This window comes from Nothobranchius furzeri, unplaced genomic scaffold (assembly GCF_043380555.1).
Source record: "Nothobranchius furzeri strain GRZ-AD unplaced genomic scaffold, NfurGRZ-RIMD1 Scf057, whole genome shotgun sequence".
Taxonomy (NCBI): Eukaryota; Metazoa; Chordata; class Actinopteri; order Cyprinodontiformes; family Nothobranchiidae; genus Nothobranchius; species Nothobranchius furzeri.
Window position 1 is genome coordinate 191648 of NW_027223074.1, and position 26938 is coordinate 218585.

Sequence of the window (26938 nt, forward strand, 5' to 3'; positions counted from 1 at the left end):
GAGTAGACCCGCTGCTCCTCCACATCAGAAGGAGCCAGTTGAGGTGGATCGGGCATCTGGTCAAGATGCCTCCTGGACGCCTCCCTGGTGAGGTTTTCCAGGCACGTCCAACCCAAGGGAAGATGCTGGAGGGACTATGTCTCATCTGGCCTGGGAACGCCTTAGGATTTCCTGGAGGAGCTGGCCCAGGTGGCTGGAGAGAGGGAAGTCTGGGCCTCTCTACTCAGCCTTGTTTTGGCCCAGAACAAATATTCCGTCGATCAAATCACATTGCAGAGATTTCCTGGGCCATCTTAAAATGTGCCAAACAAAAAAATAAAATATCATAGCCTAGCATAGAAAACCGAATCATATTATAGGGACGCAGCAATTAAAACACACTTCATTTTAACGCAAACACTTTCAACAGCAACATTTGTTATTGCACAGTGGAAAGATTACACCGTTTTTCTGTTTTCGGCAACATCTCCGCTTACGGAAGATCCTCTCAATAAACTGGAAGCAAAACAGATGGGAGGCCAATTTCTTTTTGAATTGCCTTCTTGATTTCTTACGTTTACCACAAACTGTTGAGAGTTTAAAGTCCCAGTGAAAAACCAATTTATTTAGGATTACACCACCTGGATGCTTTCTGTCCAACACAAACAACCGTTTGCCTGTAGTGGGCAATTTTATCTTGTGTTTCTGGAGGCTACATTCATGTACGTTCAGCTCTCAGACATGCTCTTACACACACACACGCACACACACGCTTCCTACTAACTCCTATTTATGTGTCTGTCTAAGCAACCATCCCTTTTTCTTCGAATTGACCCATAAACTACTTTTAATCAATTTGCTTCTTGCTACAGACACATTTATCAAAGCAGCAGTTCTTTTATGGAAACGATAAAACACGCTGGGAAGTACACCCCCCTTTGAACATTGACACATTTCTAAATATTCTGTTATAACATCATTGCCGTTTTAATGTCTCTAAACAGATGGGACATCATACAAACAAATATTGATGTCAACAAATCGATTTTCTTTCTCAGGATTTTGCACTTTAGCTTTTCACAAATACACACCGACATGAAAAGAAAGGGTCGTATACACAAAAATATGATGTCGCGAAACTATGAGGTACAATTTGCTGCTAAATATATGAACCAATTTATTTTTTATACAATATAAAAAAGAAAGTGATAAACTGTGAAATAGTACAATATGAAATTAAAATAGAATTTGCTAAAAAATACAAGCTAATCAAGACGTTTATCAGAACGATTTATAAACAATACAATATATCGCACTAAAAATTTCAATTGGAAATAACCAATATTGGTTTTCAGTCTTAAATACATACCATACACACATGATACATCAAACTCTTCAGCTACTTTTCCTCTCTCTCAAAATTAAAGCATATGAGAGATTTGAAGTAAAGTTTATGAAATAGTTCAGTTTGTTTGGCACAACTTGTAGGAATTAGCCCTGTGTGAACATACGCTGCCCTCAACACATAGCTATGTGTAGCTAGCCAGCTAGCAACAAAAACAAAAACAAGATTCTTATTCCAAGGTTTAATTTTCTTATCTGAAGATCTTTATGAATGTTTTATCATAGCTGCAATATACAGAAAAAGAAAAAAATGCATTACTAACTAATACACACATCTTAGTGTCACTCTTAAGGAGAATGACTATTACTACTATCAGCCTACTACTACTACTACTAATGAGATTCTGCTTTTGGAGACAAAATAAATGTGGCACTTTTCCTATTACTAACTTAAATGGAGTAGTTGTAAATGTAGGCATGCATAATAGGAGATATGTGGTGTTAGTAACATAAAATGTTTTAGTCTTTCTTTTTTATGTGAGTACACATCATATTGGAAATTAGGACTAGGAAATATGCATATATCTGTAAAAACAAAATAAAAAGCCAATACAGAGTATCCATAGTTGGATGTTTTTGCGTAGAAACATGGTGGTGCTATATACTGTCTCTGCCAGGCCAAAACCTTGAATCTCCTAAAATCTAACGTTTTAGTTCAGTAAAGTCTTTTATTTTTCTTTTACATGAAATTAACAGTTTAGTCACTAATCCTGTGACACTTTTACTGGATCGTCATCCATGAAAACAACCACAGATGTTAAGGGTGACCCATGGAGTTCAGAAACTTCTAATGAGGAATGAAGGAACAAGGATTTGCCTGACTGATTGTATACTATATGATAAATGACCACAGTTGTATAGCGCCTTTCAGAGTCAGAGGACTCCAAAGCACTTTACACTACAGTGTATCATTCATCCATTCACACACACATTCCCTGGTAATGAGCTACGATGTAGTCACAGCTGCCCTGGGGCGCACTGACCACCACCAGCAGTGTCTTGCCCAAGGACACAACATTAGGGTTCTCTGCCGGAAACCGGTATCGAATCTGCAACCTTCCGATTGTTGGACAGCCTGCTGTACCTCCTGAGCTTCTGCTGCCCCCACGATACTTGATGGACCAGATGCACTGTGCTACCAAACCCATTATTGTCCCTGTACGTTACATTTCATCTCATACGCTGCCTTTATTAGAGCTGCATAAATAAGTTATTTAGTGCGCCCTGTTGCACCGCTGCAGTAACATCGTTTAATTAGGCCCAAAGAAAGGCAACGTCATTTCAAAGGGACGAACAAAATGTCTGCTGCAGTTTAAGACCCAGCCAAACACTTGAAAGGTCTTTCTTTCCACATTCCCTCCTTTCAACTTTTGGATTTTGAACTCAGCTTAATAAGTCTCCCTCCTTTTTCACTATTAATAATGAAAGACTCATAAAACCACTGGCTAAAATTCTCTGACTTTGTATTTTAGCAGTGACACACCGTGACCTCATCCAACCGCCAGTCTTAATATTGTATTTCTTATTATTATTGCTCAGGTTCTCCTTCTTTACCCCCGTTGGTTCTTTTTTTAAACTCCCCTTCCCTTTGCCTATAGTCTTACGGCGTCCTCTCTTTATATTGCTCCTGTTACACCAGATAATGTATTCAAGTGATGAGGAGCCCGAGGGAGGAGGGACTTGCAGAGGGAGGAACAGCAGAGAGAATGAAGATTGCGAAAATATATAACTGAGAGAGACAAAGTGGGAGAGAGGAATTATTTTAGTTATATAATGTGATGTGATTCCTTCAGGGAGGAATGCAAGATCAGCACTTTGTTTCTTCTTCCTGCTCATCCGTCTTCCGCTCCACTCTTAATGTTCTGCTGGGACAGAAAAAAACCAGAGAGACGGCTTGACGCAGAGGTGGAGCGGCGGCTTCGTTTTTAATCATCTGCTTTTTTTCTTTGGTGATCATTTAGCGGCCCCACGGGTCCACCTTGTGGGTTTGAATGTCTAAATAAACAATTGCCTCAGACAGATAAATGGTTGACTTGTCGTCGCTCTGGAACACACTGGGATGTCTTAGTTCATGTCATTCGTGGGACGTCAGCGACGGTTGTGTAACATCATGTCAGCGACATTTCACACAGTATTCATATCAAAAGGGATTCGGTGTATTTTACGTGTTTTTTATCTGTCCTGCAGCCGAGTGCGGCGGCCGCTTTAAAGGCGAGTCCTCCGGGAGGATTCTTTCCCCTGGATACCCCTTTCCTTACGACAACAACCTCCGCTGCACCTGGACCATCGAGGTGGATTCAGGGAACATCGTGAGGTAAAGCGACCTTTTCAAAAGAAGGCTTTCCTTTAAAACGTCATTATTTTTAATCGTATAAACACATTATTACAGCCTGCAGTTCCTGGCCTTCGATACTGAAGCCAGCCACGACATGCTGAAGGTTTGGGACGGCCCACCTGAGAATGAAATGTCTCTGGCTGAGCTCAGTGGGTCTCTGCTCCCGGAGGGAATCCACTCCACCCTAAACACCGTCACGGTTCAGTTTGAGACCGACTTTTACATCAGCAAGTCGGGATTTGCTATTGAGTTCTCAAGTAAGTAAAACGAATCAAATATTGAACGCGTACGTTTGCTCTTCCCCAAAGTAGAATCCCGTTTATTTAATTAGACCTAAAATAAAATGTGTGTTAGCCACTTCATCTCACCCATGAGAGAAAAATGAAAACCATAAGAGAGCTCTGCGGATACGGAGTCCCAATCCAAGACTTCAGCAACGCATTAAAATAAGAAGACCAAAGGAAAACACATCTAAGTTGTCCATTAAGTTTCTCTTTCGCTTGTGTAGGAAGAACATCTCCCCCCCCATTATGCAACTTTTCTCTGCACAACACCTGTAGCTACTACAGTCAGCTCAAGTGCTGTAGGAGGCTGAGAAGCCCAGACTTTTCACAGTCCGTCTGTGATTTCTCGTTGTGTATTAGCGTATCTTTTACTGTCGGCTGGTTCTGCGTTTTTGTCCGAGTTGCTGCAGTGAACTAGGCTGAGTGGGACTTCGCGGAGACCTGTGATTCGCTTTGGGGACACCTGAAAGAAAAAGCTGAAAGAGAGTAGTTTGTTTTGAAGGCTTCGTGTCATGCAGCTCTGTCTAATCCACCACGAGAGATGCTCAGAATGCACACATTACAAGCGTCTGTTAAAATACCACCAACTTACAGGCATCTTACCTCTCCGCTGGAGACACGTTAGCCTGCTAGCTAAATTGTGTGACGTTGTGACGTTTTCCTCCAGGAAACGATGAATATGATGTAGGGGAGCTTGTTAAAATTAGAATTGTTGTTCCATTTGAAAAATATCTATTTCAGGATGAATTTAGAAAGTCATGTTTGTTGTTTTATTTGGTTAAATCCGGTCTTTTCCTTGCGATTCCGACCCTTTGAGAATCACGTGATCGGCCCGATCTGTGATCACGCGATTTCCAAAGGGTCAGAGTCGCATGGAATTGGAGCATCCCCTAATTTATATCCTTTTTTATTAGGCAAGGCAGTGCACCTTTACGTATAGAGCACATTTCAAACACAGAGGCGATTCAATGTGCTTTACAATTATCAGGACACGATATGAAAACGTAAAAACACAAATGGAGTTGCAGTTCAGAGCTAAAGGAGAAGACAGAGGTACAGCGCAGATTACAGCGGAGACAACGAGTACATTAGGGTTTTTAGTTTAACAACACGAGGGTTGGGGCACATCTCAGGGCAAGGGGAAGCTGATTCCATATGTGAGCAGAATAGCAACTTAAAGCATCTCCATCTTGTTTTGTTCTGACCCGAGGTTCTAACAGCTGATTGTTATCAAAGGATCTCAGAGCCCTGTTGGGTGTACATATAGGAATGACATCTGACATGTATTTTAGTCCCATGCCATTGAGTGATTTATAAACTAGTAGTAGCACTTTGAAGTCTATTCTATTGTTTATTGGTAACCAGTGTAGGGATCTAAGATCGGGAGTGATGCGCTCCATTCTCTGAGTTCTTGGTAAGACTCTAGCAGCAGTTGTTTCACAGCTTCTTTTATTATATTATTGCACGAGAATTAAACAGCAAAATGTAAAACACTTAAGACTGACACCAGAATATATTTAGTTATTAATAAAGTCAAACCAACTCTAAGGAGATCAAATAAAAAGTATAAATGGAAGTTCATAATGGAAAAAAAACACAATGAGTTCATTTTAATGTTATGTGACCTCACCATTTTATATTTGCTATTTCAATAAGATAACAGGACAAATGACAAAAGGTCTGACTAAATGTAAAAATTTCATCTACCAAGGCAGAAATAGATCTAAAGGAACAAATTTCAATATATTTTTTTATTTCAAAATAAAATAGAGGATTTTCACAATTATGAATATTACAAATCACATTCAAGGGGTGAAGCAATAATAATTAATTTTGTTGTTTTGAACTAAATATGTAAAACAGACTCAGAACAACACGCAAACAAACCCCTGTTCAGTAAAAACTAAATGGAAAAGCTGGTAAAAGCTTAGAAAAATCACCGGTTAGAGTTTTTGTTTGCATATGAGCGTTATTTTAATAAATATATGTGTATTTTTACAAACCCCACTTCTTATGTAACCTAAATAACTTTACCCAAGAGGATAGTTTGGCAGCATCTTGCTTTGAACGTCAGATATTCTACACTCTGGTGTTGTACGTAGTTACTGGGGTTGTTTTTAGCAAAGGTTCGGCACAAGGCAATAGTCCAAACCCATATATAGTAGAACGTGTGTGACCCTGCTTTTTGTAATTGCTCTCCTTTCCCTCATCCATTGTCCCCGTCTCCTACCTATCCAGGCTCAGTGGCTACAGCCTGCAGGGACCCAGGTGTACCAATGAATGGTAGTCGTAGCGGAGATGGCCGTGAGCCGGGGGATTCGGTGTCCTTTCAGTGCGACCCTGGATACGAGCTCCAGGGGGACGACAGAATAACCTGCATACAAGTGGATAACAGATACTACTGGCAGCCCAGTCCTCCCGTCTGCATAGGTAAGAACTCGGGTACATTCTGTAGGGACATTAAAATAGATGTACTGCACACAGCTGGAGTTGTTTACACTCAAGGACACACTTGCCACGGACGTATAGAAGGGCAGTGTCCTGTTTGCTCAAGCATATTTAGGGAGTTATGGTGTTTTAAGGCTAATAACATTTAAATTTGTTGCCATTGTAGCACCTTGTGGAGGAAACCTGACAGGCTCCAATGGATTTATACTCTCTCCTAACTACCCCCATCCCTACCCTCACTCAAAGGACTGTGATTGGCTCATTGCTGTCAACTCTGACTACGTTCTGTCACTGGCTTTTATCAGGTAACTTGCAAACCTGCAGTCTGTTCCCGGTAAAAAAAACGGGAGCTTCTCACCTCTTATCTTGTTTCTAGCTTCAACATCGAGCCAAACTACGACTTCCTTTACATTTACGACGGTCCGGACAGCAACAGTCCGCTGATCGGCAGCTTCCAGGACAGCAAACTCCCAGAGAGGATAGAGAGCAGCTCCAACACTATGCACTTGGCATTCCGCAGTGATGGGTCGGTGTCTTACACCGGCTTTCACCTGGAATACAAAGGTAACGTAAAGATGAAGCTCTGAACTGAACAGATTATTACAGTGGAGGTCAAATAAGTTCAAAAAATAGTTAAAGAAGTTAGGATGGGTAAATTCGACCTGCCTAGAGCGTGTAATATCAGCTATAACCAGCAGCCACACTAGATGGATCTCTGCATGTCGTCATGACAACATGCAACTGCAGCGTTGTCTAACCAACCAGTGTCACCATGAGACTAACGATAAACCTCTCGCTGTTTTATTTTAGTTAGGTTTTATTTGCAATTTACTGGAATATTATTGGTAAATAGTAAAACTATTATTTATAATTGATGTTGCAATGCCAGTCAGTTGTTGGTGTATTGGCTGGTCCTAATCAAAATTTTGAGTCACTTGTCTTTTTTAAATAATTCTCTGAAATCTTTTGTGAAGGAAAATAGTTTCTCTTCCAATCTATTTAAAACAAATGATTGTCACGTTGTTGATGAACCAAATGGAAAAGCTAGTTTCTGTGAGTGAACACTGTCTTACCTTTAAGCTCTGCACGAGTAATCCTACGTACTCAGTCCAAGTGCATGTCTACAAAAGGCAAATAAAGATGTCACCCATCTTATGTTATCACACAGCCGAACAACAAATAAAAACCACTTTACTAGGTTATGAAATGGTTTCTCTTATGGAATTAGAAGCCAAATAAACATATGTATGGCATCCAAATGTACTTCAGCAACAAGTACTAACTTTTTTCCATTAGGGTTTGAGTTGGTTTGCATGTTATGATGCAAACAAGTTTAGCTACAATCGTGACGATGAGTCTCGACTAAGACACCGCTGCCAGGAGGAAACATCTGCTGATTAACTCTTCAGAGAACTGGGGCTGGATTTTAGTGTCATTATAAAGGTCTGTCCCGAAGGGCCTAGTGTAGCGAAGATGATGATGATGATGGCTTTGTTTTTGGAAGTACTTCCCTTCATTAGCTGGGATGACTTCTTCTATGGTCTTTTTCTTTTTTGTGCTCCAACCCTTCTACTGAATACAGCCTCAATCACACATAAGCAAAGTGTTTCCTGTTTGATGGCTTGAATGTCCTTAAATGACATTTTAATGGAACGTAGTACCTCTGGGGACGTGGCCTGAGCGGTACCTGTTCTCTTCTCCATCCTGCTCCTGAATAATCACTCGGATCCTGTGAGGACGAGGAGCTTTTTTCTCCAGTGTGTCTTTTTCTCAAACCCCCACTGATATCCCGCCGTATCTCCTGCACTGATGACTCTCCAGTGCTGTTCGTTCTTTCCTGGACGCTCGCAGTAACCCAATCCAGCAGATGGTGAAGCTGCTCTCGTTTGACAAGAGATTAGTTCCATCGCTCATCGACTTCAGGGATGAGATCTTCCGCCTTGGAGATGTCTGCCTCTCTGAGAGTACAGATGTTAGGCTCACATCTCCACACCTGAGGAGTCTGGAAGACAGCACACACTGCAGACTGTTGCTCTGCGAACCTGTCAACCATCTCATCGGCACTGTTCCACCTGGTGCCTACATCTGTTTCCAGCGTGTGTCTCAGCAGACCAGCTACCTTCTGCTCGTCTTCAGGCGGCTGTTTTTAAGTGCTGAAGTGGTGGGGAAATGTAATGTTTCACCCTCCCACGCTGCCTTGACACCGCAAGTGACTAGAACAGGTCTAGTCTGTGGGAGGAGTGCTTCACACCGCCCAGTCTGGATGTGTTGGTAAAGCCAAATCTGTCTTGGGACTCTTCCAGTCCTTCTCTATATTTGTTTTTGAGCACAAAAAGCAGATCTGGCTCTCACCTGCGATAAAAGTCTGCCATCCGGATGACGCAAGAGTCGTAGCATCGGATGTCCACTCATCATAGAGCTGTTCTTCCTGCTTTGTTCAATTATTCCGACTTGGGTTTTGATCTTTTTACAGAGTGTGTCACTTGGGGTGTCAGTAAAACATCTCCACGAAGAGGAGTTTCATGTCTGTTTTCAAAGAGTGAACACTCGGTTCCTAGTGACCAAATGTGAATGCAGTCCTGTGGAAATAAAAGCTGCATTAGTTTATTATTGGCTTCATCATTTTTAAAATAGGTTGAAGCTTTATGTGATGATCTTCTTGGTGACAGAAAACACATCTTTTTGCTTGTCTTCCTCCTATTCTTGACCATTTGTACGTTTAATGATTTATCTGTTTCTTCATGTTTTTCCGCTCTCTTATTTCTTGTTTGAACCTTCAGTCAAAAGTTGTTTTTTTAAATACTTTTGATTCAGATTAAAATCTAAGTTATAGTTTGATGCACACACGCTTTTACGGAGACGTTTTCCCTTTGGGCGTCAGTAGCAACAAAGCCAGGTCACCATCAGTCCATGATTTCATTGCTTCCTTCAGGTTCCTCAAACAAGTGTAGGTTTTGCAGATCTTCACCTCTTTGCCTCACCCCAGAGTGACTTGTACTTCCACGCTCCATCATGTTAACAACAAAGCAAACTTGTTTTTGCTACTTCTTCTTCTTGTGGTTCTTGGCATTGGTCGGTGAACTGATAAAGCTAGCTGCTATCCATTTATTAGCTACCAGCATGTAAAGAGCGCCCCCTAGGGCACCTACCCGCTCCACAAAACTGTTAAAAGTCCTGTTTCTGCTCAGCGGAGGGCTGGAGAGTGCTGTCCCATGTGAAGCTGGTGAAGTTTGTACCTACACCCGGGGTATTCAGCAGAGGTGTGGACTGGAGACAGTTGACTTGGACTTGAGCCGTTATTTTAATGACTTCTGACTTGACTTGAGCATATTTGATATTTTAGCACAAAAGTGGCACGACATGGACAAAAATCATAAATCATTCTTCGTTCTGGGTTTGATTTACTGCTAAATGCAGCAGCTCTTTGTTTATAATCAGTTTCAGCTGCACTTTCTGCTTGTTTCAGCAAATAAATGAAGCTTTAAGAAGCTTTATTTCTGGTATTTATTCATTATCATTGTCATTAAATTGAAGTTGGACAGATGACTCGATAGTGACTTGAAAAATCAAAGTTAAGGACTTGGACTCGACTTGGACTTGGCTGTCTTTGACTTGGACTTGGCTCGAGACTTGACTGGAAAGACGTGTGACTTGCAAAGCAGTGACTTGGTCACACCTCTGGTATTCAGTTCTGGTCCTGGAGGGAAGGTATCCTGCACATTTCAGTTTTAACTCTGTTTCAGTTAAAATCGGTGATTAACAGCCTTCTGCAGAGCCTGAGGAGCTGCTGCACAGGTGACTCAACCACTGAATCAAGTGTGTTGGAGCAGAGAAACCAGTAAAACGTGCTGGATACCGGTCCTCCAGGCCCTGACATGAAGACCTCTGATCTAACTTTTAAAGAGATTGGTTAAAGTGTAAAAAGAAAAGTCCGAAGTTTCTTAATTCTGCTGCTGCTAAATTAATAAACAAGGAAATCTCTGAAACTCAGTTTTAACATCTTATGAGCGGCATTTGTGCTACTTATAGCACCACCATACAGAACTTAATAATTCATGAAGCAATGCATAAAAATTTCATAAAGAAACACAACTTTTTTTTGTTAACGGAGTGCATCCCAGAGGGAAGTTTTGTTTAATTGCCACTTTATAACTCATTTGGTGAGAAGTGAATGTAATAATCTGCTTAAAGCCGTTATGTCGGGGCTTTTTGGGTCTTATCTGCTTTTCATAAGCACAGCAGCTTGGAAAATGAATCTTTAAGGTTTCTCCTGGTAATGTGACAGAATGTTGGCCTGTCTGTTTGGAGAAGTTAGGAAACATGTAAGCGTTTAAAGGAAGCTGCAACCTGTCCTTATTGATGACTTCATGTTTCATGCTGCTTTCAAGATTAAAAGAATGATTACCCTTTCTGTACTCTGCTGAATGGTTGGGTACTAAATGAGTCCATCAGGGTGTGTGTGTGTGTGTGTGTGCGTGTGTGTGTGAGTGATTTACTTGCACAAAAGAGCAAATACTGGCTCTTTGTGGCTTCCAGAATTAATTTTGAAGTTGATGCAGGTGGCTGATAATCTTTTAGACGAAGGGCCAAAGCCTTCGTTTCCAGGGTTTGAAGCTGGGACAACAAGTTATCGTTCTTTCACCATCTTGGCAACAACGGCTAAGTCAAACAGACTGTTAGAAAGGCCAACGCTACGCCTGCCTCGTTTGATTATTGCAAGGGACTTAGTTATTATTAATTTGCCTCATTACTCATGTGTGCCTGTCCCTTTTTCTCTGCCTCATCCTCTCTCTTACTAATTTGTTCTTTCATGTTTCTGCGCTCAGCTAAGCTGAGGGAGTCCTGCTTCGACCCCGGGGTGGTTCTGAATGGAACCAGGCTGGGATCCGATTATAAGCTGGGCTCGACGGTCACCTTCTACTGCGAAGCTGGATATGTCCTGCAGGTACAAACGACTACATGACTGTTGACACGTTGGAATGGTACATTGGTTGGTTAAAGGCTTTGGCAGGTTGCTGTGTGGTTTATTGGTTAATGTGTTTCAGGATGGCCGGTTTAATTGGGGAACAGATTGGTGGCTGGTTAATTAGCTTATTGTTAATTTTTCTCTGTGTGTGTGTGTGTGTGTGTGTGTGTGTGTGTGTGTGTGTGTGTGTGTGTGTGTGTGTGTGTGTGTGTGTGTGTGTGTGTGTGTGTGTTTCTAGGGCTATTCTACTCTAACCTGCAGTATGGGAGATGATGGCAGGCCTGGATGGAACAGGGCTTTGCCTAGCTGTCAAGGTAAAGCTCTATAATAAACAATCAGTACGCACCCACTAACCACCTGGCAAAGTACTTGTTGAATAAACTAAAATTGTGTGTGTGTGTGTGTGTGTGTGTGTGTGTGTGTGTGTGTGTGTGTGTGTTTTATTTTTAAAGAATCTGGTCATGGTTCAGAATGTAATCTGAGTATGTTCCTTTTTGTGTGGATGGACAGAGTTAATCCCCTACAGGTGTTTGAGTTCAGTTGAGTGTTAGATTTTTTAGTCGAAACAAAATAAAAAAATTGTTATGTAAGAACAATTATTGACAGTCATGAAAAATCAATAAAAATACTTCTTATCGAAACAAAGCTGAATAATAAATGTCAATGAATAGAAAAATGTGTTGGTTAATAAACTAATTATTTTAGACAACTTCAGTAAATCCATCTAATGAAAACAACCACTCTATCACATTAAGCCATAACGACTTCGACAACTCATCATTGTATGGAGGAGGGGTATTCATATGTAGTTTCAGCTCTTTTAAGCAACAACAAACAGCTCCAGTTTATAAGCTTGGCTCTCCCATATTCCAGTCAGAATGGACGAAGCTCCTTGGATGAGAAGCAAAACATCAAAAAGTCCAGTTGCCTTCATTTGAATTTAATCCAGCTGCACACTTCCCAAAGGACTTTGTGGAACCAACCCACATGGACTGTTAATACGAACTGATTAATACGGATGCTTATGTGCACATGGGCGTGATGTTAAACAAATTGTTTTAGAACTGGATTCATACCCATTATTTTACCATGCCTTTGCACCAGTAAAACCAGATCTTTCCATACATGATGAATATAACTACAAACTACAAAAACCTTATGTTTGTCTGACAAATTTAAATGACATTTATTTACATTACAGTGACATTGTTTTCCCTTGGCGATAGGGGGCAGTACGTATCGCAGTACGGCAGTACGTCATTGCGAGCAAGCTGTATTTTTGTGTTTGAGTAAGACTTAACCTACGGATGGCCATTAGGGTCAAAAATTCCTAGTTTTCGAATGAGTAATTTGTCAGATAGTTAAACCTCCAGCAAAATGAAAATCACATGCCCACATAGAAGGAATCGTCGTGTCTAATATGGCGTCGCCCAGACACTTAGACTCGCTCCCGTGTATTTTAGACCTAATTTTGATGGTTTTATGTTACAAAGTCGCCAATGTTTTTCAACAAATGGGCTTCATTTGATTCATTTTAAACAACATTTCAATGGATATTTCCAGAGATTGTTGGTAAAAACTGCAAAGTCACTTTAATCAATTTACTTTAGATTTCCTGAATTACACATCACTAAAACTAATAGTGCTATGGAAGTTCAGGAAAAAACATTACGAAAAATTTAAATAAAAGAATAACAAGGCTGCCCATTTTCTTAACATTAAGATCCGTTTTAAAGGATTTGTCTAAAAACAAATAAGTTTTAGCCACCAAATGCTAGCTAAAAAAAATAAAAACACGAAACAATTTCTTTTTAATTGCTTTTCATGGTTGCTTACAGGACGAACCAAATGTTCTTTTAGGGCTTTAATATAAACCCTTTATTTACCAAACCTAAAGTCAACATGTTCATGTTATGTAAACATATTCATGTGTGAGTCAATCAAACACTCCAGGCTGGTTTTTTTTTAGTGTAATTTGACTTAAATTCTGCATATCCTGTGTGTTTTTGTGTATTCCTCTAAAAACACCACTTTCTGTGTGTTCCCACATTCAGCTCCGTGTGGAAGTCGCTCTACGGGTTCAGATGGGACCGTTTTGTCCCCGAACTTCCCCAGAAACTATACTTCTGGACAGACCTGCGTGTACTCCATATCTGTGCCGAGAGAGTTCGGTAAGCTCGCTCGTGCAGAACATACGAGTTCAGACAAGCATTTGCATTACACACTTCCTTGTCAAAACAATATTCCTGAATATTTCAAATGATTGCGTCCCTTTGAGCGTAACATGGAGAGAAAAAACAGCTTAAGTGTAAACACAGTTTGAGACAGTAAGCACAAAAGCTGTGATTGCTAGTTTTTTTGACAAGAATTTCCATATTGAATTTTACTCAGTGAAATAAAGTGACATTAAAACACGTCTGATGTTTACTGCGTAGGAACTCCTGGAGGTCGCCTGTAGGGTTTTATTTTTTTAATCATGCTGGGAAGCAAGCAGAGACGTTCCGAAAAGACACTTGCCGCTCGCTTATTTGCTTCAAGGTCACGGATTCATAATTGAAATGACATTTAAAGATGAGACTGTTTCTTATCTTGCCATGTTGGGTTGGTGGTCCTTAAGCCATTGGAAAATAGCATGTTAGGAAAGGAAGCTCTTACTCATTAAACAGGCTCTTAGTGTGGTTATGAAGGGAAAGAGAGGGGTCAAAGGGCACATCTGAGAAGTTTAACAAGCTCTGTAACTTGGTGGCAAACACAGGAAGCAGAATATTCTGTTGTCAGTCCACAGATATAATTTCATTCCTAAAATGGGCAGGCTAAATGTGTGTGTGTGCGTGTGTGCGTGTGCGTGTGCGTGTGTGTGTGTGTGTGTGTGTGTGTGTGTGTGTGTGTGTGTGAGACTTGAGCTTCAACAGTCAGTAATTGGTGGATCGGATGTCCAATTATTATCTGTGGTGTTGTAAATAAATGCATCTAACCTGACTGACGGTGGCTGTTGTCTTGTTATATTAGCCACGTTGGAAAATTAGCTCCACGTATGAATTTTGACTGAGCAGACTGAATGTTTAGTCGGCCTTCTTGTTGTGATTGACAATCTCAGATGCCTTCATGTTTTCTTATGCTTGAGCTAGTAAATGGTAAGTCTGAAAGCTCTATCGTATTGCAAAGTGTCTGTTCTATATCTAACCAGGACTCATCTAGTGGTATATAATGCAGCCTGTTGACGAAGAAATAATAATAAAAGTTGGGTAGATCCAGTCCTCCTCTGTCTTTGGTCTTCTGAAGCGTTTTTAAGCTAATTCGTGGAGGTTTATCCTGCCAAAGGAATTTGGTACTTGAGGAGTCCAGAGATCTAAACCAGTCAGCTGGTGGTTTGTTTGGGATCATCGAGAATAAGTAATTTATTCTGGGTAAGACCATCATTTTAATTGTAGCAACCCTCCCCATGAGTGATATCTGTAAGGATTCCCATCTTGCAAGATCATCTTCCACTTTCTTTAAAAGTGGGATGTAGTTCAGTTTGGTTAGATCAGCCAACTTGGGAGAGACATTAATTCCCAGGTATTAGTATCAGCACCTCTCTGACAGCATGGTGGGAGTATCTTAAAATGACCGAGTCTTCACTAGTACCATGCAGACGCACACCTATCTCGAATAATCCTGATATTTTGCTAAATAATAAAATGATGAACCTTCCGGACTGGAAAAATAAAGGAATCCTATACCTGGAAAACATATATGAAGGATTGGACTTCATCCCATTTAATTGAATAGTCTCCCAATTTGGAATGGATAAGAATAGCTTTTTAGAATATCACCAAATTAAATCTGTAGTCAAGCAAAAATTTAAGCTCAATAAAATAGAATTACAAACACCGCCAAGGGTATTAGACTTCTATAATCTCAAACCCCCCAAACTACTGTCTAAAGTATATAAGACACTGTCCACAATAGATGATAGAATAGTAATCCCTATTGAAAAATGGGAGGTGGATCTATCAGTCAGCTTTGACCAGAACTTCTGGTCCCAAACTTGTTTAAAAACTTTTAAAATGATCAGACACCCCAATTTACAATTAATTCAGTACAAAATTCTACACACTATACAGGATGTTCAAGATGGGGTTTGTGTCGTCTGACACCTGTACACACTGCACAAACAACATTCCTGACAATTACATTCATGCACTGTGGTCCTGTCCACCTGTCCAGGAATTTTGGGGCTAGAGTATGTGAGGACCTGTCAAAGTCTCTGAAATGTCATATCCCAATCACCCCCTCTCTTTGTTTACTGGGAAACCTGGACGATGTCCCGATTGAAACATCTTTGGCTCATGTGACAATCCCAGATGCCAGGAAAGCTTCATTTCTTGCGTAAATAATTACAATAATGATCAGAGTCAAATGGCGTTTTTCATCACCGATGCCTAAATCGACCCACTGGGCTGGTTATTAAATGCTTGATGATGTTTCACCATTTATGCAAAGAGCCCCGGCGGTTGAAACAGCAGGTGGGGGAAACCCTTGGATTCTGTCCCTGTGGAGCCACCATCCCTCCTCCTGTTAGATGATGACACGGCTGAGGACACCCACTCAGGCAGCTCATCGGGAGGTTCGGCGACTCCACGGGGACCGGTGCCCAGGTTTTATCCATCTGATGTCGGTAAGAACCTGTTTAAACCAACACTGAAACACTCAGTCATCTGATATCTTGGCCACTGGGCTGATTGAAGCTTTGCCCGACATCTTGGGACCCAGACTGTCTCTTGGGTGTGTGTGAGCTGAGTGTAGAGGCATCAATGAGCCGTGTAGAAAATGCACCGCTGTAATAATCTCTCCTAGTGTTGATTATCCTTGATGATGTCAGTATGAAAGAAAAATTGGTTTATGGCATCAAAATTATCTCCCCCAAAGGTCGTTTCCCATTCTTTATGCTTTGACTCGGAGAGAAGTGGAGAAGAGCTCCAGAAACTACTTATAACGCTAAATTATTTAAAATTCTAGCAACACGGGCAGCATTTTGATGCATTATGGTTCATTTTTACAGTTCATCATTTTGTGAAGCAAGAATTATTTGGTGGTTTTTCGCTCCAGGTTTTTGTAGAAATCTGATCAGCACATTCTGTGTTTCACCCTTTTGACTTCTTTTTGTTCGAAGCCTTAAAGTGGACATAATAGGCCTTTTTTATTGTAATAGTTCCACAAAATATATCTTTATGAAACTCTTTGCGCTAAGAGCCTCTCACATCAAGCGACTATAATAGTTTTATTCTTGACCTTTTCAGTGCCCTCCACAATAAGTCGTTTCAGCGCTCTGTCACTTTAACCCTTTAAGCTGAAGGGTCCCCCAGGTGGGGGACCCTGTGACGTTAGTTCCTCAGCAGGCCCAAAACAACCCTCACTCTACAGAAGAAATTGTAATAATTCCCATCAAATTAATCAGCAAATCCAGCACTACAAAGCTATCTAAACTATTTTTACCATTAAATACCATTTTTACCATTTTTCGAGGAATAGGCTTCAAAATAGCCCTAGGGCTTAAGGGGTTGTTTAAGAAAACAAGCTTTAGCTGGCCACGCCCACCCACCTCATGCTCAGACTTCTAAAAGCTGAGAAGCTCCATTGTCTGGGAGGGGCCTGGAGTATAGCTGCTGCTCCTCTAGCAGGTGAGAGGTAGATGTATTCCAGTGTCATCTGTGATTTATGACATCACAAACGGGGACCTTTTCAAACAGCTTGTTTTAGGCACATCCTTCCTAAAACCACACCCTGAAAGAAAACAGATGGACATGTTTTTTTCAAGTTTGGAATGTTTATAGAGGCAGTAGAGACCCACATGGCAGCACAAAAGGCTGCAAATGGTGAGTTGTGCATCAAATGTCCCCTTTAAATTTAGCTATATATATATATATATATATATATATATATATGTGTGTGTGTGTGTGTGTGTATAGAATGCTCATTGCTTTGAGCGTTTAAAATCTTTATTGATGACATATCTTTTTAATCTGGCCTTTGATGCCGGCCTTTAATGTGGCGTTTGAGTCACCTTTTAGACATGTTTTTAGCTTACTTGCTATTTTTACAGTGTTTATTGTTTTTATCTTAAGGAAATGCATTTGTCCTTTGCTGTTTTTATTGTTTGTGTTTTTGTTGGACAGCACTTTGGTGCAGTGGGAACGTGTGCTATAGAAATAAACATGATGCCAACCTTTAAAACGAGCAAAATATGCTCATTTTTTTTTTTTAAATACATGGTTTTGTGATAAGTAAAGACTTTCGGTAGAAAATAGAGGAAATGACAAAATCCTAAACTGTTTCATGTCCACACCAAGAACAAAAGCATTCCATTCTGCATAGTTTAACATTTTAACATTCCTGAAATTTAAATGTTTTGTTTTTTCTCTATGTGTATCTATCTAAAGGATATAGGGTCTAATAACTGACCAGAATGTTCAACCCTAACTCATGCATCTTTTAACCTTTGGTCTTCCTTGACCATTTAAGAAAGCAAGACTCCCGACTGAAGCTGCTCTGTGCCAGGAGAGTGACAGCATTGTTGTGGTGCGTTCACTGACTGGAACAAAATCAGAGGTATTACTGCCTGATTTGCCAGTCACTGGTCAACCAAGTCGAGCTGAAAATCGTCTTTCTTGTCACCTGCCGAGGAATCAGTGCATCTTTGCTGAGAAGTAGCACACAGGGCATTCTCGCTAAAATCTCACTGACCCACATTCCCCTTCAGCCCGTTTTGAGAGTTGTCACCTGTAAGTTGTTTACCTACTCGGATGAGCTGTGTGGTGAAGACACCTGGAGATGAGAGGTTTTCCTTCTCTATGAAAAGGTTCGACTGAGATGTTAGCATTAACTTACCCTATAGATCTCTTATGACTCGCCTAATCGCCAAATCCACCTTCATATCTGTGCAGATGACTCGATTCTCAATTAAAACTCACATTTTTATACCGCTACGCATTGCTTGCCATAAATTTTACATGCAGTGAGCTATTGCATTAAACCAGGAAGGGGAGTCTTTGCCTTTTAAAGAAATCTATAGAAACACCCTTGTGGAATGTGGCCACTGACCTTCTTATAGCCGGATATCCTTGGCAATGTTCACGTTAATCCTCTACAACTCAGCTATTGGGGCCAAAGTGAGAGTGAGGGGAAGGCAAAGATGAAGAGGTGAGATATGTGCTTGTGTGTGTGTGTGTGTGTGTGTGTGTGTGCGTGCGTGCGTGCGTGCGTGCGGACTTGGAAGGATATGGCTTCCTATAAATGCTATTCCTCATGCAGGAGATTCCTTTGTTTTTGTTTGGTTTTTGAAGCGGAGTTGACATCAACATAGATTTAATCTTAATCCAACTAACGATTGGTTTGAAAAAACACTAATTGCTTAAGACAGAGAAAATTGTGCTAGATTAGGAAGAGACAGAACCCTACGACCCCAGAGGGATTGTCTAATACTGTCTGCCACTACAGCTGCACTAGTGAATTTATGGTTTAGCAAAGGAATACTTCGCCATTGGAGGCCATCTAGAATTTAATTTTTCACCAGCGAGAGTGAAAAGCAGTGGATCAGTATTACACATACAGCATACAGGTAATCGCCACCTGCTGGCATGTTCTCCTGCTGGTAATAACGGGTTGATCTTTGGCGTTGCAAACCGTTTAACAGGTTTCTACTCTCGCCGTGTGTCTTTCGTTGGGTTTTCTTGCTTCTAAAACGATAGGAAAGCCTTCTCACACTGGCATACGTTTCCAAATGTAAGTCAACGTTTTGCTAACATTAGCATTTTACACCAGCTGACAACACTAATACTGATGGTCGGGCAGGAAGGGAGGGCAGTTGGACTGGCGCATGATGAAGATAAGGTGATGTTTTGACTATTAAGTGTGCTGATATGTAATTTAATGCCAATAGTCAGCTTCAAATAGAAGTTGACACTCCAGCTTAATAAGATGTAAATTAGCTATTGCAGGTTAATTTTATCATTGGAAGGTCAGGCTCTGACAGCAGCATGGAATAATAATTTGCCACCATTCAATAGTTCTTAACTTATTTCGTCATCTGGCTCTTTCTCCCCCTTTTTTCCTCCTCCAGTCCTGTTTGGTCAGTTTGTGCTGTTCCAGACGTCTCTGAATGACGTAGTGGAGATTTATGATGGACCCACCCAACAGAACACACTTCTGTCCTCCTTGTCTGGTTCCCACTCAGGTACGAAGGAACACTTTTCTTTATGTGTGCAAAGAGAAACAAAGTCCCCGTGGTAATCTTTTACTCTTTTCTTCCTTCTGTTTGGTTCAGGCGAATCTCTCCCTTTGAGTTCAGGAAACCAAATTACGATCAAGTTCACCATAGTTGGACCAGAAACCGCAAAAGGATTTCATTTTGTCTACCAAGGTTAAATCTTGACTTTTGACTGTTCTTATTTTGGGTACTTGCATGTTTGTACTGAAAATAAATAATCTAAGGCAGAGATTGTCCAGATGCAAGTAATCTGTACCTAACTGGCATGTTGTGTTAGAGCTGAAGCTCTGAACATCAGAGGCTGCGCGGGGACTGATGGGGACCGACACCTTTAGGAGCGGCCTCAATCGCAAAAAAAGCAAGTTATGTCCAAGATAAACTGAAGTCTGCGGCATTGCAGAGACCACCCCCATACCCCCTTTATGCCACCATCGCCTAATCTTTTATAAAAAGGACACTATTGCGCCACATGACCACCACGGTCTAACCACTTATAAATGGCCTAAGGGTCCCTGATGCTGCCATTTTTCCAATGAAGTTCTTGTATTTACTTGTTCCTGGACAATACCATTAGCCTGGCCTGCCAGACGACTCCGCTGTTTAATTCTGCACAGAGAAAGAGTCTGGTAACTCACAGGCAGAGAGGCACTTGAGGGGCGGGACTAGGCAGCTCAAAAATAACCAATCAGAAAAAAGACGGAAATGCCGACTGTAACGCGCGACGCTGCAGTTTTTTAGCCGTAGTCAAAAATGGAGTCTGGTGACAGCGCAAACATCTTTCTTTAGAAGAAAGGCTTTTATCGCTTCTACTTGTTGTTTTAAAGTTGTGTCCAAGTCGTTTAGAACAGAGGAAAGAGCAGCAGCAAACTCCGCTTCAGTCGCTTTGTTCGACAAACTCGGCGTTGTGGTGTGTACCGTGAGCTACTCATCCCTGATTGGCTCGGTTAGAATTCTCACGGGTTGGGGTTATTTGAATAGGAGAGTTCCCAGAGCCTTTCTCTGTGCAGAATTAAACAGAGGAGGAGTCTGGCAGGCCAGGCTACAATACCAGTACTTTAGCAGATCGTACAGACACAGTGGGAACATTGTGGGTTTGGAAGTGGAGAAAGCTCGACTTGATCAATTGTACATTTTTCACTTTTTATCCAGAGATTGCTCACGGAGTCCTTCATTTACAGCCTTTTCTTTGCAGCACAGCCAACACAATTTGAATCCCTGTTACTGAAACACATTTTTATTGTTGTCTCCAGCTGTACCTCGAACCAGCTCCACTCAGTGCAGCTCAGTCCCGGAGCCACGCTTCGGGAAACGTCTGGGTAATGACTTTGCAGTTGGCTCATTGGTGCAGTTTGAGTGCAACCCTGGTTACGTCCTCCATGGCTCCTCGGCCATTCGTTGTGAGAGCGTACCGGACAACCTGGCGCAATGGAATGACACTCTGCCGACATGCATGGGTATGGAATATGATGGCAGGAAGGAAAATAATTCTAAATTGTATAGTTTAAGGAATTTTGCAATTAAAAAGACAGCTTGCACAAAACTATGACTAATTTGGAGATTCTTCATTGAGAAGTCCTGGTCAATCGCTTCTGTTTCTTTCACATCTTCTTTTTTTTTCTTTCCTTTATCACACCATCTTCCTCTCACACAGTTCCCTGTGGAGGTGTATTGACCTCTCGCCGTGGAACCATCCTGTCGCCAGGCTACCCAGAGCCGTATGACAACAACCAGAACTGTGTGTGGAAGGTCTCTGTTCCAGAAGGGGCTGGCATACAGGTCGTACCTGTCACACGCTGTCCTATCTATCATTGGCTAAAAAGCTGAGCAGGCAGGATCTCAGGGAAGATAAGACATTATTAGTAGAGTGAATGGATGGATGGTTTCTGAGAGCAGGGCCATCGGAGATAACCAGATAGAATCTAATCATGGACGATAAGGCCTGGTTGCATGTAAGCTAAACTGTTCTCACGGACAAATACAAAGGCAAAGATGCCTCCTACATAAAGTGCAGTCAGAGGAGGACAGTTGACACGTAGGTCAAAGTTTGTTTATAGGAATTAAACTCAACCAGTTTCATTTATTCATCCATTCTACCGTAAGGAAAAACATTAGTTGCAGTAAATGCAAATAAAAAGTTTGGATAAGAACTTGTTCTTTTTTTTTGTCTCATTTTGTTCTTGTTTTCTTTGCAGATTCAAGTTGTGAGTTTTGCTACTGAGCACAACTGGGATTCACTGGATTTTTATGATGGTGCCGACAACCACGCACCTAGACTGGGCAGCTACTCTGGTAAGCAGCTTCAGAAACGTTTCTAGAAAGTGGAACACATGCTGGTCTAATCTTTAGAAATTGGATATTCTGATGAATTATGTTTTTTTTTTCCAAGTCACATTTTGGGGAAATACATGAGTTCAGTATAAATTCTATATTTATGGAAAAATTAAACGGTTTCACATTTTATATTATATTATATTATAACGTAGTATATAATACTGTATTGTATCATAACATAGTATATGTTACTGTATTGTATCATAAAGTAGCATATGTTACTGTATCGTATTATAGCATAGTATGATACTGTATTGTATCATAACGTACTCTATGTTAGTATATTGTATCATAATGTGCTATATGTTACTGCATTGTATCACAACGTAGTATATGATATTGTATTGTATCATAACGTACTATATGTTACTGTATTGAATCATAAGGTACTATGTTAGTGTATTGTACCATAACGTATTATATGATACCGTATTGTATCATAGTGTACTATATGTTACTGTATTGAATCATAAGGTACTATGATACTGTATTGTATCATAATGTAGTATATGATACTGTAATGAATCATAAGGTACTATGATACTGTATTGTATCATAATGTAGTATATGATACTGTAATGAATCATAAGGTACTATGATACTGTATTGTATCATAATGTAGTATATGATACTGTATTGAATCATAAGGTACTATGATACTGTATTGTATCATAATGTAGTATATGATACTGTAATGAATCATAAGGTACTGTGATACTGTATTGTATCATAATGTAGTATATGATACTGTAATGAATCATAAGGTACTATGATACTGTATTGTATCATAATGTAGTATATGATACTGTAATGAATCATAAGGTACTATGATACTGTATTGTATCATAATGTAGTATATGATACTGTAATGAATCATAAGGTACTGTGCTAGTGTATTGTATCATAGTGTAGTATGATACCGTATTATATCATATTGCAGTGTATGTTACTGCATTGTATTATATGGTAGTATATGTTACTGTATTGTATCATAACATATTACATGTATTATATCATAACGTAGAATATGTATTGTAACATAAGGTGCTATATAATACTGTATTGTATCATAAGGTACTATAGGTTAGTGTATTGTTTCATAACGTGCTATATGAAACTGTATTGTATCATAATGAAGTATATGATAGAGTATTATAATTTACTATATGATACTGTATTGTATCATAATGTATTTGTTACTGTATTGTATCATAACATAGTATATGATACAGTATTGTATCATAACGTAGTATATGTTACTGTATTGTGTCATAACATAGTATATGATACAGTATTGTATCATAATGTAGTATATGTTACTGTATTGTATCATAGCATACTATATGATACTGTATTGTATCATAACGTAGTATATGTGACTGTATTATATCATACCGTACTTTATGATACTGTATTGTATCATAATGTAGTATGTTACTGTATTGTATCATAACGTAGTATGTTACTATATATATCATAACGTACTTTATGATACTGTATTGCATCATAACGAAGTATATGGTACTGATGTTACTTATTGTATCATAACGTACTGTATAATACCATCAGTGATAAAAATAACACAGTTTAAAATAACAATGTTACTAAAAAATATTAGTTTTTTCAGTAACAAGTAATCTAATTAGTTACCGTCTTTTATCACAACGCCGTTTCCGTTACTGATGAGGAAATACGTGCGTTACTAATCAGCAGCGCGGTGTGTTGAAGCTATCATCAGCTGATCGGGAGCTAAAGAGGCGGATGTTTTCATCCAAGCGCATCACGGCCGTGAAGAACAAAGATGTGATGAATAGTTACAGCTGCAGACCCGCAGATTCGCTGCTGCAGGCGTGAATCTGCAGCTGTACCATTCTTGGGGTGACTGCGGAATGTCCCAAAGGTCCGCTCACCTGTTCACCGCTCAGACGTCATGATCTTCTACCTTCCTAGATCATCCAACTGTAACCTGTTTCTGATCGTCTCTTTAGTCCAGCTGTAACGCTGGTTGCATCAGTCTCCGACGTCATGGAGCTCAGGTGATATCAGAACTACCTGTGTGTGTTTACCACCCAGCTTCAGCTCTTCTGGGTTTGGGTCTGACCCAAGTTAGTAAAGTCAAGTCCTCCATCAGGCTTGTGCCTCTTCTAGTGTCATTTTAAAGGATTTTATTTATTTATTTACCCATGGCTAGATTACCAGCAACAGAAATGTTACTAAAAACACACAATTATGCGAAGCTGAAAAAATGAGATTACTGTGCAAAATCACATTTATTTCAGTCATTTAACTAGACTGAGAGACCATGTAAAGGCTCAGGAACCTTTACAGGTGTTTCTATTTGCTATTATACATTTTAGCTTGGGGCTAATGATTGTTTCACATCATTTTGTTTGAAACGAACAAATTACAATGTTTAAATATGTGATCAAACATGATTGCATCTTTTATTACCTTGTATTTTTTGTAATGTTAGTTCATGTGTCGCATCTTGTTGTGCGGAATTGGATCATAACAATGTCATATGAAAGCTGTTGGGTTAAAATGCCATTTCTCACATTTTTCATCATTTTCATGTTTTTATCTAATCCACTTTATTTCTCTGCAGATGGTTTTTCAATGAACAGCCTCAAAAACAGCTTGTGATCTGTTTATTCACTGTAAAAAAAGTCATCTGTGAGAGTTTACTTTCTGGAGAGACAGGATTTTTGCCTGACTGAGATGTTTTCATATATCAGCCTTTACAAGTACACTGTAAAACATTTTACAAACAGCTTGATATCTAATAAGCATGAAATCAAAGAAAAACATTCATTTTATTCAGTGTATTAGAAAGACCACGTCAACTTCTGATATAATAAATGTAGAATTTTGCATTTCGAGTCCCCCAGCAGGTGCTTACTGTCACAATGTGTTTATGTGACTCCTCAAGAGAGGCATAAGAAGTGAGTCACACTCCTAATTGATCCGTATAGAGGCAAATTTTCTTTTAAAAATAAGAAGCTAATGACTTGATTTGTCAAGTAAATTAGGAAATTACCTGAATCAGTCCCAAACCTAAACTGGTTGGAGAAAACCTGTATGTTAAAGACCAAGTTCACTGAGAAACCGTTTTTCTAAATGTGATAGTCGTCTACTCCCATTTCCTGCTTTAGCTTCTGATAGAAAGTAGACCGGGAAACTCTCAGATTACAAACACAATGTGCATCATATTGTCTAATTAACATTTGTGGACTCACCCATCGTGTCTCATGACGGGGAAGGCTGATGTTGATTTAGTGTCCAGGAGAGAGTAGAGAACATCTTGGCTAGTAGAAGCTAACTGTTAGCATTAGCAACTCCACAACAGAGCAAAACTCCCGTCAGGCTTGTGTTATTTGTGGAGATAAAACATAAATGCTGCAAAGCAGAGTTAGTGGTAAGAGTCACACTGCTGTTAGCGAATCAGAGGCGAGATGTTTGAATATCAGGTAAAAGACTCCAAATCCAGCAGTCTTAAGCTCGCCTCTGCTCTGGCTCTCTTCTACTTCCTCAAACAAGAGCGCCAGATCTCACAAGGCATTCATTTCTACTAGAGAACACAGCAAATCAATTGGAAAAACGAGCAAACTTGGTCTTTACGTAATGAAAAACACACTTTATCCAAAAATGTATTTCTTTGCTAAATTTTTTATATTCATTTTTGAAATAATTTTATAATAGAGGGATTTTAGTGTTTGACTTGATTTTTTTCCTCAGGCATAACACAGGAAGAAAAAATCTCATATGCTTGACTGAGAGAGAAAAAAGGGTACTTGACAGACTGCCAAAAAAGAGTCTTGTACATTAATGTGCCATTAGTGCAGCTCGCCTGAATTTCCACACTACCTCCTATGAAAGTGCCTCGACTCTGCTGCCGTGGCAAATCATATTCTCTTATCTTTTGGGGATTGCAACTCTGCTTCTGGGTAGGCAAATTCATCTAGGTATCTTCTCATTGCGTTAAATAATCTATAGGAGGGCTTGGCGCGTTTGTGACTAAATGGAAAAGGGATTGTTTGATGAGAAATGAAGTGACACCAAATCGAATCTATTTCCTCATAGAAATTTTATTAATAAGTAAATTTTGGCAGATGGATGACGGAAAAGTATCGATTTTAAATTGGACTCTTAATTAATACCCCCCCACGTCCACAAATAACAGACACCGTTGGATCAATGCAGTTAATTATGAAGCTAGAAACGATTAAGAGTTGAAATATAACGATTAAGAAGTTTTAATGTCACGGTAATGAATTGTGCTTCCTGTCTAATGTAAAACCAAGCAGCAGCGAGGTTCAAACCTGGGTATTAATTCCCCTCACAACATCCTGTGACCTAATTCACTGTTCATTCAGAGGAAAGTCTCAGCTTGGATAAGTTTTGATGGCACACCTGTCACCGAACTAAAACGATCCGCAAATCAAAGCAACAGCTGATCCTTTTTTACAACGTTGGAGCTTATAGATTTTTATTACTGCTTTTGTGGTTGAAAAACAAGGACATAAGCTTTCAAGATCACCCCCCACGCTTAGGTGTATCATTTAGTTTAGTCGTCATATAGGGCTAACTTCCCTTCATTGGCTTTGTTTTCTTCGTCTTATTTTCTACTTCTCCTTGCCTTTCTATGTAGGTCAAGACAACATTTAAAAAGTGATTTAAAATAAACCGGATGCCTCAAATTGAAGTAAATCCCCTCTCGCTCCTTTGAGTTTTCCGCAGTGAATAAACGTGGGTTTAAGCAGCTTTTGTTGTTTCCTTTGCTAAAGCTAACTAAGATCATTTGCTTTTAAAATATTTGATCTTTCTTCTTTCTGTTCTCAGGAACCACCATCCCCCCTCTTCTGAACAGCACATCTAACAACCTCTATCTCAGCTTTACCTCTGATATCAGTGTCTCCGCTACTGGGTTTCACCTGGAATATACC

General features: G+C 40.0%; 1 protein-coding gene across 1 annotated transcript in view; it reads left to right on the plus strand.

Annotated features, from left to right (window-relative positions):
* The window catches only part of LOC139064860 (CUB and sushi domain-containing protein 3-like), a gene marked incomplete at its 3' end in the record, with an annotated part of 179952 nt that extends 153017 nt beyond the window's left edge, over nt 1-26935 (plus strand). The window contains exons 24-37 of the mRNA XM_070547853.1: nt 3571-3697; nt 3773-3975; nt 6241-6432; nt 6617-6755; nt 6827-7014; nt 11277-11395; nt 11655-11730; nt 13471-13587; nt 19518-19631; nt 19722-19817; nt 20915-21118; nt 21316-21440; nt 21857-21953; nt 26835-26935. Coding sequence (XP_070403954.1) covers nt 3571-3697; nt 3773-3975; nt 6241-6432; nt 6617-6755; nt 6827-7014; nt 11277-11395; nt 11655-11730; nt 13471-13587; nt 19518-19631; nt 19722-19817; nt 20915-21118; nt 21316-21440; nt 21857-21953; nt 26835-26935 — 1898 coding nt within the window. The remainder of the gene's footprint in view (nt 1-3570; nt 3698-3772; nt 3976-6240; nt 6433-6616; nt 6756-6826; nt 7015-11276; nt 11396-11654; nt 11731-13470; nt 13588-19517; nt 19632-19721; nt 19818-20914; nt 21119-21315; nt 21441-21856; nt 21954-26834) is intronic.
* Nucleotides 26936-26938: the final 3 nt, after the last annotated feature.